At 35.5% G+C, this 15,442-nt stretch overlaps 1 protein-coding gene across 1 annotated transcript in view; it reads right to left on the reverse strand.

The window, feature by feature from the left end:
• LOC116423588 overlaps positions 1 to 11,901 on the reverse strand; it is a 46,801-nt gene extending 34,900 nt beyond the window's left edge. Inside the window, exon 1 of the mRNA XM_031968588.1 lies at positions 11,784 to 11,901. Within this exon, the coding sequence (XP_031824448.1) occupies positions 11,784 to 11,901 (118 nt within the window). The remainder of the gene's footprint in view (positions 1 to 11,783) is intronic.
• Positions 11,902 to 15,442: the final 3,541 nt, after the last annotated feature.

Below are 15,442 nucleotides of genomic sequence, written 5' to 3' on the forward strand. Positions count from 1 at the left end.
AAATCTTTAATGATAGCATAAAATACAAATGTCTTAACCTGGATTTTAAGGCTCTCCACAATCTGGTTTCATCTTAACTTTCTAGCTTCCATTCATTCTCCTTGTTTTATTCTATGTCATGTTCCAGTCAACTTACTTCTCCTTGATCATATACTAGGCCATTTTATCTCTGATTTCATTCAGGTTATTGTCCAGACTTGAAATGCATTCTGGATACTGGTATTCTCTTTCTTCATGGCTCAGCTCAGGAGCCACTTTTTCCCTGAACTATTTCCCTTATTTTCTCAGCTGAAACCAACCACTTCCTCTACACTTTTTTCTTATAACACTATTTGGCTCTCTCCTAAAGGATAGGTGACTGCTAGTGATTTTGGCTCTCAAGAGGACACTTTCAGAAGAAAGAAAGCTCATCTAGACATGTGTAATGGCAGAAATGGAGTCATAACAATGGATGATATTCATCTATTACCTTAAGTGGAGTGCACTATCACCTACACATTCTTGTGTTAGCTTACTCACTTCCAACCTGCTTTCACCCTGGCAGGTCTAGATTCTCAGAAATAAACTGCCACCAACAAGAGAAATAAATGATCACCATTCACTACTCCAGCTCTTGAGCCCTCATTGATAGTGTTTTCTAAATATACAATAAGCCATTCCACAATGCAACGCACCAGCACATTGAATAAGAATAACATTTTTGATATGGCAGAAATAACTTTACAGATAATAATAAATTAAACTTAATGAATAATACACATATAAAGCTGAATCATGTTTTCTTACCAATGTACCCAATATCTATAGTATGAAATGGACTATTCTTACAGGAATATTCTCTGGCAGAGAAATATTGCCCAAAGTTCAGGTATGCTACATTTTACACCTTCCCCACTGCTCCCTGTACCATTATGGAAATTGGGGGAGGTGATTTACAGTCTCTGTAATTGGCTCAAGTTCCCTCTGATTTTATTTTCTTAATATTAGAGGACCTAGTTCTAATTTCATATTATCTACTTACATATTATCACTTACCAGTGATTTTTTTTATGGAGTTTAATATTATCACTTAGCAGTCAGATTAACTTTTACTAAGGAATATTTACCTCAAATGTAAACAAGGATCCCCCCAAACCAGAGGGCCTAATCTCCCTCTAGAACTCCATGGTCTCTATGGAGGCAGAAAGTAGTAGGTCCACAATTTAGCTCATTTCTATACAATATAGTTCCACCAAGTTCCAAATCCAAAGCCCCCTTGCTTCTAGTCCTGGTATCCTGGCTTCTTAAAGCTTCCTTGATGGTCTAGCCATAATATCCTACTTGGAATTCTGCCTCCAAAGTTGCTATGATTAAGCTCCTGGGTCTAAGACTCTACTGCCTGTATTTAGAACTGAAAAAGGACAGAGGAAATAATCCCCAAACCTAAGCTTTCCTCTTAGAGCCACAGGACCAAAGGGAGAAGGGAAAGGGGAGATTCTTTCCCCCACCCAGCTTAGTACAAGGTGCTCTTGGAAAAAGAAATAGAGCCTCGGTCTTGTAGTTTATTCTAGTTATACATCTAAATGGCTTCAGCAATGTATTACAGTAACAAATAAAGAATGTATTTTCTCAGAATCCAGTCCCTTCTATCTCCCACATGGGTGCCAGCCATCACCTTAGTTGAATCAGGCACACAAAATCCCTTTATACTCTGAATTCTTAATCCTTAACGCTTAAAGTGATGCCCTAATTAGAAGAGGCACTATCATGCTTTTTTGCTTGAGTAAATTGACCTGAATGTCATCTCACAGTTCTATACAGATACCTATAAGAAATTAGTCTGAATTTGTACTGATACCTGGCCACACCCTGAAGGGGTCTAGGTTTTTTTTTTTTTGTGAGTTAAGTCGTTGATGTTATATTGGTTTCCTGGAAATGAAGAATAGAAAATAAATTTTATTTAATTGAATTCATAAGGTCCTGAATAGAGATAAAGAAAGTTATCTTAAAGATTACCAGTCTAACCCTCTAATTTTAAGGATATGGAAACAGAAGCTCTAGGCATAGCTAATAAAAAGCCTACCTTTGATTAGAACCTTGTTGTCTGTCTCCAGGCATAGTGTTGTATTTTTTTTTTTTTTTTTTAGGATTTATCTGTGCCATTTTATCTTGCAACATACACTAAATGAGATATTGTAGTATATATGAAAGGCTGCTGTACAAACTAGAATAATGTTAATTACACCTTGTAGAAAGAAGGAGGGTTCTTGGGAAGCATGGTGAGAGGACCAAAGGGGAAATAGCTCAATTTAACATGTCATCAAGTGAGCCAGGGCAGAAATACTGGCTGGATTGGGTTCTCAGAGCACAGCCACAAAATCTGCTTTGGGACACAGTCAGCTTTATTCTGGCAGCAGACAGCTTCTTCTTCCCCTTTAGTCAATTCAATTCAGTTCAACAAACATTTATTAAGTATACACAAAATACTGGCTTGGATATTGAGAATTCAGAAGTGAAAAATGACAGTCACTGGTCCCATGAAAGCAAGAAATGAAAGAATAAATGAAAAAGCACTTAAGTGCTTAAGTGCTTGCCATATGATAGAAAAAAAAACACTTCAGTATAAATGAGGCACAAAACAGGATAGGTAAGAAAGTAAGGAATGGAGACTGAGTAAGATATCCACTTGTATTAAAATGTTTCTATTGGTTTATTATCAAGAATATCATAGATACTATTATTGCAGAGGTAACAAACTTCTCTCCTTTAACCCAGTTTCATATCTATTGTTTCATCAGCAACATTTTCCATTATACTTAGGTTGACATTATTGTAGGAAAAAGAGATACAATGTGAACTAATGGATAGAGACCTTCTAGAGGTTAGCTTCTGCCTTTGATATTTACTGGCTATGTTGAGCTAAGTCAAGTCACTGACCTTTAATTATTATAGATAATTCTATAGGACAATAAAATTCAAAGAAGATGTTATTCTGCACTGATAGAGAGAATTTTCTCATCTGGGAGTTCTCTATGCCAATGAAATCATAATCCATTCCATATCTCTACACTTCATATACCCTAGTATTTCATATAATTTATGCTAATGAGATGGTTTCTACATTAAGGGCCATAAAATCACCTTTAGCAAAACTTAAAACAGATTCCATTTAAGTATTTAATATTTCAGCTTCTTCATCTCAAGAAAAAATTATTGAGGGCTATAATTAAGTGGTTCCATATTTACAGCACTGGATCTGGAGTCAAGAAAACACGAGTTCAAGTCTAACCTCAGATACTGACTAGTTTGTGACCTTACAGATGTCACTAAACCTTTGTCTCAGTTTTCTCATCTGTAAAATGGGGATAATAATAGTACTTACCTCTCAGGGTCATTGTGAGAATCAAATGACATAATATTTGTAAAACATTTAGCACAGTGCCTGACACATAGTAGGCTCTGTATAAATGCTACTAGTACTAGTACTACTACTACTACTACTACTACCACCACCACCACCACTACTACTATTACTACTAGTACTTCTACTTCTACTATTACTACTATCACTACTACCACTACTACTACTATTACTACTATAACAATCACTATTACTACTAGTACTACTTCTACTTCTACTATTACTAGTACTACTTCTACTACGACTACTACAATCACTACTACAACTACTACTAGTACTACTTCTACTACTATCACTACTACCACGACTACTATTACTACTATTACCTCTACTACTACTACTACTACTACTACTACTACTACTACTATTCACTATTCAAAAGTAAAAAATGACAGTCACTGGTCCCATGAAAGCAAAAAATGAAAGAATAAATGAAAAAGCACTTAAGTGCTTGCTATATAATAGACAGAAAAAAAAAACTACTACTACCACCACCACCACCACCACCACCACTACTACTACTACTACTAGTACTTCTACTTATACTATTACTACTATCACTACTACCACTACTACTACTATAACAATCACTATTATTACTAGTACTACTTCTACTTATACTATTACTAGTACTATTTCTACTACTACTACTACAATTACTACTACAACTACTACTAGTACTACTTCTACTACTATCACTACTACCACTACTACTATTACTACTATTACCTCTACTACTACTGCTACTACTCACTATTCAAAAGTGAAAAATGACAGTCACTGGTCCCATGAAAGCAAGAAATGAAAGAAGTGCTGCTGTTGTTTTTGATGATGATGATGATGATGATGATTTAGGGAATCCTCTTTTTACTAGATAAGTATGACAGAAAATGCTTATTCTCTCAAGAAAAAAGAACTATTAAAACTATGATCCTCTTAATTTTAATAATTTCCTTTTTGGTTAAATTCTGAATCCTAAGAATTCTCTTCTCACTCAGCACTCTACTTTGCTTGGATGAGAACAGTTTAGCATCAGTCTCCCATAATCAATCTGTTGACATGCTCACAGTAATATCAATTGGAATATTGCCTCTAGACATGAAGAATTGAGATAAACTTCTCCAGACTGCCTCATAGAAGCCACCAATCAATAAGGAGATGAAAATTACTAAACTCTAGAGGAAATGAACTATTGACTTGAGTTTTGCTTTCCAATCCCAACTCCTAGGAAACAAGGCCCTTAGGCTTCTGCTTTTATGGTAGTGGAAAGCTTCTGAATGAACAAAGACAGAAAATCAACAGAGCATCTGTTGCCTTGATATCAGCAATTATGGTGGTGGTTATATAAAATGGCTGGAAGATTTTCCCTCACACAATTGACACATACAACCATCTGAAATTCTAGGGAGTTTCATCATCTTTGCAAAAATAGTTCTTGAGAAAAAAGATATCTCATATTTGTTTGTTTTGTTTTATTTCCTGGAGTGCCTAATAATGCTATTGTAGAAACTATCCATAAAATGTCTTTAAATGCCTAGAAATTAACCAAACTATTATAAAAAGATTGTCATTCACTCTCATTCCTGCCCCAACTCGATTCTTCCCCTTCGGCATATTGAGTGAGTCCTATACCTAGATCAGTTGACAAGCATAAGTAGCATGGCATTCCCCATTCATCTGTGTTCATTCATAGTCATGTCCAGGGGTTAAGGGTTATAATTTTTTTTTTCGGCTTTGAACATAGAGATATCAATTTCATCAGCTGATGCATCTATAAGAACTAGAGGATGTACTGATTGAGATGCATAAGTGGGACCAATGGGGGTGTCTCCCCAGTAGGATACTGGGGTTTCCCAGAATACTTGGGATGAATTAGGAGTGAATAACATAAAAGAGACCTGAAGGGAAATACAGATGTTTGCTCTGATGGACTTTCATCAAATACTCTATTCTCACCATTGCATTCTCTCTACCACATGCCATTGAAACATTGCATACTACCCCCTTCCTACTCCTTAAATATTTTGGTTGCTGTGTCAGTGCTATCATCTGTCCTTCCCTTTAATTATTACCCATAACAATAAGGTCAGTCAAGAGAACTTTTTCCTTCACATATGATCACAAATATTTTCTACAAGGGACTTCCCAAGCCTTCTAGTTGAACACTCTCCCCTTCAGTTTACAGATGAAAAAAAAAAAAAAAAAACAAAATCTGAAATACAAGGAAGTATAATCCTAGTACTCTCAATTGAATCACACTATCTTCCTTGGGCACGAACCTGACTGCTCTCTTTTCCATTATCTCCAGGTCCATAGCAACATGATTGCTTTACTATTCTGATATGTGGGAGGGAGAATTCAGGTAGAAAACAATGAGAAAAGAGAATATGCATTTCTATTTCCATATTACTAAATTCTTCTTGATTCCACTTCAACCAATACCCTTTGTCTTCATTCTAGCTAGCCAGTAATTTTGGCAACTGCTTCTCCCTCTGTTAACTCTCCCTCCCAAACCCAACAAGGTTCTTGGGTGTTGAATTTAGATTTTGCATCATCTAAACTTTTGTTCACAGTATTATTTTCATAACAAAAGAAACTAGTGTAGTTATCTGAGATGGTTATAATTAGCTATACCGTCCTTATAATCTCCATATAGTTTTTCCCCAAATAGATAACAATATGCTTTCTTCCTTTATGGAGAAATTCAGTCTCCTAACATTATTCCGGGGGAGTGAATAGCAGACCATTGTCAAGGGCTCCACTGTGTCTAGCTCCATGCGCAGATAGGAGAGTTGGAAAGTCCCCCTGCCTGCTTACTGTGAAGGAGCTGGTTCTTGGAACCCGGGAAAAATTAGAGACTGGAAAAAATAGCAAAGGCAACTGCCTTCACCCTGGCCTTCCTGTTTCCCTAAATCCAGCTCAGCAGGATTGCAAGATAAAAAGAAATAATCATGCAGTTGGCATTGGTGTTAGTACCAGGAGGACAAGGACAGAAGGAGCTCCAGATCTGATAGGAAAGTCCTCTGGCCACTGAAGTGTAGTAAGGGACCACAGCATTCCTTAAAACTTCTATTTTTAGATGTGCTATTTTTTTTTTGAGAAATTAACAGATTGGATCAAAGATTCAGCTCTTGAAGGGAATGGAGATATCATCAAAAATAATCCTTTTATTTTACAAATGAAGAAACTGAGGGTGAAAAGGGACAAATTATTTGCTTAGGGTACCCTAGTCAATAACATGAGGAAGTATTTGAACTCAAGTCTCTTCTTGACTCTAAGTTTAACACTAATTAGTGAGCCACTTAGCTACTTCATATGAAAGATAACTTGACTGGTATTAAAAAAAAAGAGAGGCACTTAAAGTAAGGAAAACTGAGTTCAAACCTTAATTTGAACACTTACTAGCTGTGTTAGATGGATAAGTTGTTTTCTCTGATGCTTAATTTTCTCTGTTTTGAAATGAATATTACAATACCCTACTGGTTCACAGAGAAGAAAAGGCTTTTTTATACTGTAAATTGCCACATAAATGAGAATTGGTGCTGCTACTACCACCATCACCAACACTACCACTACTATTACCACTCCTACTACCACCACCACCACCACCACCACCACTACTACTAGTGCTATTAGTACTAGTACTAGTACTACTACTACCACCACCACCACCACCAACACTACTACTACTACCATTCCTCCTACTATTACCATGACTACTACTACTACCACTACTATACTACTACTACCACCACCACCATCATTATTACTACTACCATTCCTCCTACTACCATCACCACTAATACTATCCTGCTACTACTATCACTACTACTACTACTACTACTACTACTACTACCATAATCCTCCTCCTCCTCCTCCTATCACCACTACTACTACTATACTACTATTACCACTATTACCACCATTACCATCACCACTACTACTACCATTACTGTTACTATTACTAGATCATTCTTAAGAGATAGAATGGTTGGAAAGAGAACAAAAGTCAGTAAAAAAAAAAAGCAGACCACAGAGAAGTTAGATAATAGATAGAAATTGGGAGACCTGGATTCCACTTCTGTCTTTCTGACACTAATTAACAAAGTGACTTTGGGCTAGTCTTACTTTTTGTGAATTTTTTTTTTTTTTTTTTTTTTTTTTGTAAAACAGGGCCGTTAAATTAGACAAGACATTAGAAGATTTCTAAGATTCTCTTCTCTAAATCATTCTCTGAAATTCTATAATTCGATAGAGCAAAGTTTTATTATAAGAATGGCACTTGAACTGGTCCTGGAAAAAGGTGTGAGATTTAGGTAAATAAAGAGGAAAAGGGAAGGAATTCCAGGAAAAAGTAATAAGGGAAATGAAGGTATAGAGGTGAACAAGAGCTTGGCACCAAGAGGGAATATAATATAGCAGAGAGAGCCTTGGTTCTAGAGTTACAGGATGTGGGTTTATATTTTACCTCTGAGATGTTTGATTTTGTATGATCATGGACAATTCACTTTACCTGTTTGGCTCATATTTCTCTCAAATGCAAAATGAAGTAGTTGAATTAGATGATCTCTGAGGCTGCTTCCAGTTCTAGAGGATTGGCCATGTGTTTGTAGAATGGTGAGGAGGCTGAATTGACTAGAGCATATTGGGATAGATAAAATGGAGCCAGACTGTTATGGACCTACAAAACCAGAAAAAGAGTTTATATTTGATATTTAAGGGATTAGAAAACCACTGAAAATTTTTGAGCAAGGAAATAATGCAAGATTTGTATGACAGAACAGGGTAGATTGGAAAGAAAGAAATTTGAAGTAAAAGTGATTTGGTACGGGTAATAGAAAAGGGTCATGTACTGGCAATAGGGAATAAAGAATGTATGTTAGAGATATTTCAAAGGAAAACTCAATAGGATTTGGTGATTGAAGATAGTGGAGATGGATGGTGGAGAGGAAGGAATCAAAAATGATTGATTATAAGGTCTAGAAGATGGGATTGCTAATCTATAATCAGTGATCTTTGAAATACTGAGGCTTATGGAAAAGGCTCTATAGATTGGGGAAGGGCAAAGTTTCTGATTTTTTTTAAAAAGGAAGAAAAAATCTGATTGAAGTCAGTTTCAGTTTTTGACAAAATTCTAGACTGCACTGTGGTTCTCACCAAGATCCAGGACAGTTTCATTAAAAAAAGTCATGCAGAGTAATATGCCACAGACATGTAATTTCTTATACTGACAGGAATAATTGATTTATACAAGATGATAATGTTATAATATAGGTTATCTAGATTTCAATAAAACAACTGACAGTCTTTTTGTGGACAAGATAGAGAGATGTAGTATCAATAATTGTACAGTTAAATAGATTTAGTATTGGATGAATGGCTAGAAAAAAGAACAGCTATTAATTGTTCAATATCAACTTGGAAGGAGACATTCAATAGAGTGGTCCTGGGATAGATGAAAGGCCTGATGCTAGTCAATATTTTTGCCAGTGATTTCTATCAAGGTAGAGATGGAATATTTATAAAATATGCCAATGATATCAGTTTGAGAGGGATAACAAGGAGAGTGGATAACAGCCAAGACACAACAAGATTTTTGGCAGGCTAGACTATACATTAGGCTGAACTGAAGAAATTTATATTCTATAGAGATTGATTTAAAATCTTATACTTAAGTATAAAAAAAATCAAATTTAAAATTATGAGAGGAGAAACAAGACTAGACAGTAGCTCATATAAAAATGATGTAGAGTTCAAGTTCTAGAAGTTCAATATGATTCAAAAGCATGATATAGCAGCCAAGAATCTAATTGATCTTAGGTTGCATCAAGAAAGACATTCAAGATGAAGAGATGATATTTCTCCTATGCTATATCCTGGCTAGACTGCATCTACATTGTATTCAGTTCTGGATGGGTAAGGGTATTATTAATAAGCTAGAAGACAAAGGAGGAGTGGTTGAAGAAATTGAGTACATTTAATCTACACAAGAGAAGACTTAGGGGAGACATGATGGCTGTCTTCAAATATTTGAAAAGCTATATTATTTACTAATCCAGAAAGAAATATTGTACTTGTTTTATATGATTAAGTCAATAGGACTAAGGGAATATAGAGAGTAGTTGCAAAGAAGCAAATTTAAACTTCATCTATGGGAAAATTTGTAACAGAGCAACCTAAAACATGGAATGTGATCTCTTTTGGATGGATGTCCTCTCACTGAAGGTATTTAAGTTATAGTTAGATACATGTTTAAGTGTAAAAGATATTCTTTAACTATAGGTTATACTAGCTTCTATCTTCACAATCCAAGATTCTGTGATGCAGATAATCCCTCAGAAAAATGGCCCTAGGTAAAATTTTAGACATTAGATTTTTTTTCTCAGCACTCTTCTATCTCCTCTCAATAGCTGATTCCTTCTCCCTTTCCATTTTCCCTTTCCATATACCAGTACCATTATCCTGTCCCTACATGTCCAGAATCTTAATATCCAGGCAGGCTCCATTATCTGGATTATTCCTGATCATATCAGATATTAGAACTTGAGATATGGATGAGACTACAAAAAACTCATCTCAACAAAATTGAGTTACTGGGTTCTTTTCTCAAAGTCTAATTTGCTAGATGAATTTTTCTGATGTGAATTACATTGCTGATGGAATTAATCTTTGCGCTCGATGCTTAAATTGTAATCAATGTACAAACTTTTCCAGACTGTCTGTTAGCATAGTTTGTTGTGGGAAGAACAATTTGGAGTCAGTGTCCCTGGGTTCAAATCCTAGTTCTACTGCTTATTATCTGTATAACTTTATATAGCTTTAATTTCTTTGGATCTCTGTTTTCTCTTTTATAAGACGAAGAGCCCGGACTACATGAGTTCTCTGATCCTTTCCAGCTCTAAATACTGAGCTTCTAAAATCTCTTCCAGATCTCAGTATTTGTCTGGATGTCAATTTCTTTTATTCCTTGAATTTCTCTGCTATGATAGTATCAATTTTTGTGGTGTACTGAAATCTCTTTCTTCTCTTTGAAATGTATCTGAATAGGCTTGCCATGAGAAGAGCCACCCACATTCAGAGAAAGAACTATCGAGACTGAATGTGGATCAAAGCATAGTATTTGCACCCTTTTGTTGTTGTTGTTTGTTTGCTTGCTTACTTTTTTCTTTTCTCATGTTTTTCTTGTGCAGTATGATGATATGGAAACATGTTTAGAAGAATTGCACATGTTTAACCCACATCAGATTGTTTGCTGTCTTGGGGAGGATAGAGGTGAGAAAGGAGGAAGAAAAACTTGGAACACAAAATTTTGTAAAGATGAATGTTGAAATTTCTGCATATGTGTGAAAAAATTAAATACTATTTAAAATGGATTTGGAATTTATCCTTATTTCATTTCATGTTCAGTTTTTCTTATCATTATTCATTTTAAAATAGTCCTTTGAAGTAGCAAGGTTTAGCAAAGAAAGAACTCTGGATTTGGAAGCTAAAGGATCAGAATTGGTATTCTGACTCCGCTGCTTTCGGTGTGACTTTGGATATTGCACTTAACTCTTCTGGACCTCTCTTTGACAGGATTGGACTAAATGATCTCTACTATCTATTCCCTGCCTATATCTGTAACCTTGAGTTGCTTACCCTTTTTTATATTCATCGATAAAATGAGGAATAAAATCTGTGCCACCTATTTTAGAGTAGTTGTGAAGAAAGTACTCTGCATGATATCTATGCAAGTTATTATTACAAGGAGATAATAAAGGGGACTGGAAAAACAGGAAAAGAAGTAACACATTTTAAATTGAGTTTTAGACTTGGGATGGGACCCATCTAGTCCAATTGGTAAAATAAGTTTATGTCTAAAGTCACAGAGTAAATAGCAGAGGTACAATTTCAAAGCCAATTCTTATGCCTTCAAAGCCAGTGTTATTTTCATTAAACAAAATTGTTTTTAGAAAGAGAAGAAACTAGGGAAAATCAAGGTGGGAGGGGAGTTAGGAGTCCAGGCACAAGGTAAAAAGGAAGAGAGAAAAGCAGAGGTGATTAAGGTAGGACCAAAGCATGGCTGGCATCAGGCAGGTAGGAAAAGAGCCCCAAAGCATGTACCAGCCAATGGGAGAGCCTTTTTCTACCTAGAAGTGGGGGTCTTCCAGTACTACCCACATAGCTCATTCCTCAGAGGTTTGTTCTGTGATCACAGGTTACACTCTGTCCCAAGTACCATTATCTCAGTTCTACTTGAGTTGGTTTGACTGATCACCAGGAAAAGCTGCCCCAGGTGTTATTGCTTAAATGATCTTCTGAGTAAAAAGTTCAGTGACTAAAAATTCCTAAAAGAAAATCCATCACCACTCCTTTCTCTTGTTCCTTATTTTCCACCCCATACTGTGTCTGTGGCAGCCACACAGGAGGCTGTAAAAAGAATTGTTGGCTGTCTCTTGCTGCGTCAGGGAAAACATGTTGTTCTCTGACCTCGCAGGGCCAATGCCCCTGTTGACTGACATTCTTGACCATCAGAACTGGAGCTGGCTCAGTGCACAGCTTAGAGTTCATCCCAAATGATGCTGCTGGGAACTGGACACATAACCCAGGCATGTTAAGGGTCAGTGAACCAGTGGCATACAGGTTAGTTAGAACAATGTCAGATGCTATGATTACTGAAAAGTGCTGACAGTTATGTAGTCACATAAAGGACTCCTTTCCTAGGATGGTCTGACAGATATCTGTGCTTATCTGCTGTTTCCCAAATTTCTCCCCAGTCCCCTACTTCCCACCCAATTCTATTTATTTTGAAAACACAAGCTGAAATCAGAAATATTTAAAAACATGCTTCGTCCACTGGTAAATTTTAGGAGCTATGTCTGTAACTGAAATAGCATGTGGATAGATGGAAGAACAATTATAAATTTGCCATACTTTTATGATGGAAGAACAATTATAAATCTGCCATACCTTTATTCATTTAACCCAATCTATATACGAAGAGTGACATTAGGCTTCTGAGGGAGTACATAAAGTTAAATGATCGATCAATCAACATTTATTAAGGACTTTCTTTGTCACATTAAGTCAGAAAGCATTTATTAAACACTTACTATGTGCCAGATATTGTGCTAAGTGGGAAGAATACAAATACAAGCAGAAAGAAAGATTGTCCCTTCTCTCAAGGAGCTGACATTCAGATGGGGGAGAAACAGAACATAAAAGGAAACTGAAAAGGGCAGATACAGAATGAAGAGGCGAAGAACCTGACTCAGGGACAAGGTAGTAAAGAGTCATGACTGCTTCCTAGAAAGGAATCAGTTCATGACTGGCCTCAGCATACGTCTTCAAATGGAACTTCTGGAAGGAAATAGTCAATTAGAGGCAGAGGCCACAGCAGGGACAGAGAGGCTACAGCTAGGTCCGAGAACATTTCCAGTGTCCAGGATGAAAAAGTCTGGTGAATCAAGAGTACGGTCTAGAATGTCAAGTATTGTTTATTGCTGGGGAGTGTCAAATATTGTTCGTTGCTGGAGATGCTATTTGTACTTCCTTACAAAAGGACTAATGACGTCATAGAATAATGTCTTGACTCCTGCTTGAATTGGATTTAAGTGAAACAGAGTTATACAAAGTCATTAACCTCACTCTCTCTTCTAGAGTTATCAAAGTCCAGTGGCATGAGAATAGCATGACTGGAGCATTTGCTTCATGGTTGTTTATCTATTATTGAAATGTATGATGAATTAGAAGGGCAGGGATATTTAAAAACCAAACTATGTATATGATATGTAATTGGAGGGGCAGGGAAGAGGTTCTTGCAATGGTCAAAGAATACAAAGGATACATTTTTCACATGAAGAAATCAGTAGTCATATGAAAAAAATGCTGTAAATCACTATTGGCTAGAAAAATATAAATTAAAACAATTCTGAAATACTACTTTACACTTATCAGAAATGATAAATACTGGAGGAGATGAGGAAAAATAGATACATTAATGAATTGTTGGTGGATTAGCTAACTGGTTCAATTATTCTAGAAAACAATTTGGAATTATGCTCAAAGGGATATGAAACTGAACATACTCTTTGACCCAACAATATTATTACTAAGACTGTTATCTCAAAGAGATCAAAGAAATAGAAAAAGGATCTATATGAACAACAATATTTATAGCTATTCTTTTTGGGGGGTGGAGAAGAATTGGAAATTGTGATGTTCAGTTGGTGAACGGTTGACCAAGTTGTGGCATATGATTGTGATGGAATACTATTATGTTTTAAGAAATTATAAGGGAATGATTTCAGGCAAACATGGAAAGTTCTATATTCATTGATACAAAGTGAAGTGAGAATAACTATGAGATCATTATGCACCATAATAGCCATATTGTGATGAGGATCTACTGTGAAAGACTAGGCTACTGTAATCAATATAGGGTTCCAAGACATTTCCAAAGGACTGATGATAAAAAGAAAATGCAATCCACTTTCAAAAATAGAACTAATGAATTCCAAGTGCAAATTGAAGTATAATTTTCTCACTTTTTTTTCTTGCTTTAAAAATATGACTAATATAGAAATATTTTTCACATGATTTCACATGTTATAATTAAGATCATATTGCTTGCTTCTCAGTGGGTTAGGGAGGAAGTGGGATAAAGGGAGAGATTTTGGAACTCAGATTTTATTTTATTTTTAAATTTTTTATAATAATAGCCTTTTATTTTTCAAAATACATAAAAAGATAATTTTCAACATTTACTCTTGCTAAATTTCATGTTCCAATTTTTTCTCCCTCTTCCTCAACCTGCCCCTCCTCTAGAGAGCAAGTAATCCAGTCGAGGTTCAATATGTGCAATTCTCCTAAATATATTTCCACATTTATCATGCTGTACAAGAAAAATCATATCAAAAGGGGAAAAAATGAGACAGAAAAAAAGTAAGCAAACAAAAACAACAACAAAAAAGGTGAAAATTCTATGTTGTGATCCATATTTAGTCTCGATAGACTTCTCTCTGGATTCAGATGGCTCTCTTCATCACAAGTTTATTGAAATTTCCCTGAATCACTTCATTGTTGAAAAGAGCCAAGTCCATCACAGTTGATCATCTCATAATCTTCTTGGTGCTATGTAATAAACTCCTGGTTATACTCACTTCACTTGACATCAGTTCATGTGAGTCTCTCCAGGCCTTTCTGAAATTAGCCTGATTATTGTTTCTTATAGAACAATAATATTCCATTGCATTCATATACCATAACCTATTCAGTCATTCCCCAACTGACAGGCATCCACTAAGTTTCCAGGAACTCAAATTTTAAAGAGAAAATAATGTTAAAAGTAATATTTTAAAAAACAATGTATATGATATGTAACATAGAGCTTGGCTAGAATATTGGATATGTATTCAATAATCAATAATATATGTACATACATATATGTGTGTATGTTTATGTTATTCATTTAAATGTTGTCCTAATTTATCAACAATTGTTTTTCTATTACCACTACCACATAACCAGGCATATATGTACAGATCCAACATATAAAACATGGCATGTTACAGGAATCTCCAGGTGGTATGATTTAAATGTCCTTTTTTATTTTCACTAAATTTTATAGCTGGTTTCATGTTTTAGTGAATGCAGGGTTAGGGATAGGGTTATGGAGGACTTAAAAACTCAAATAACTATAAAAGTTAGTCTAGATTCAAAGCAGTGGACAGTAAGAAACCAGGAAAATTCTGCTTGATTTTCAGTTCTGAATTCTCTCCCTCTCCATCCTACTCTCTTACCCATTGAAAAGGCAAAGAAAAAAAATCCATTGCAAATATGTATAATTACAGAAAACAAATTTCTGCATTAGTCATGTTCATTGTAAGTTATTGAACTTAGGAATGCTATGAAAAATTTTGGTTTTACAAAGATTATTCTAAAAGGACAAACTGGAAAAGGCAGACAGTGGAGATTGAGAGACTTGCCTGGAGACTATTGAAGTAATTCATTTTGAGACAATTAATAATTAGGCTAATCAGGGTAGAGACTGTGGAAATGGGG

This window comes from Sarcophilus harrisii, chromosome 4 (assembly GCF_902635505.1).
Source record: "Sarcophilus harrisii chromosome 4, mSarHar1.11, whole genome shotgun sequence".
NCBI classification, from domain to species: domain Eukaryota; kingdom Metazoa; phylum Chordata; class Mammalia; order Dasyuromorphia; family Dasyuridae; genus Sarcophilus; species Sarcophilus harrisii.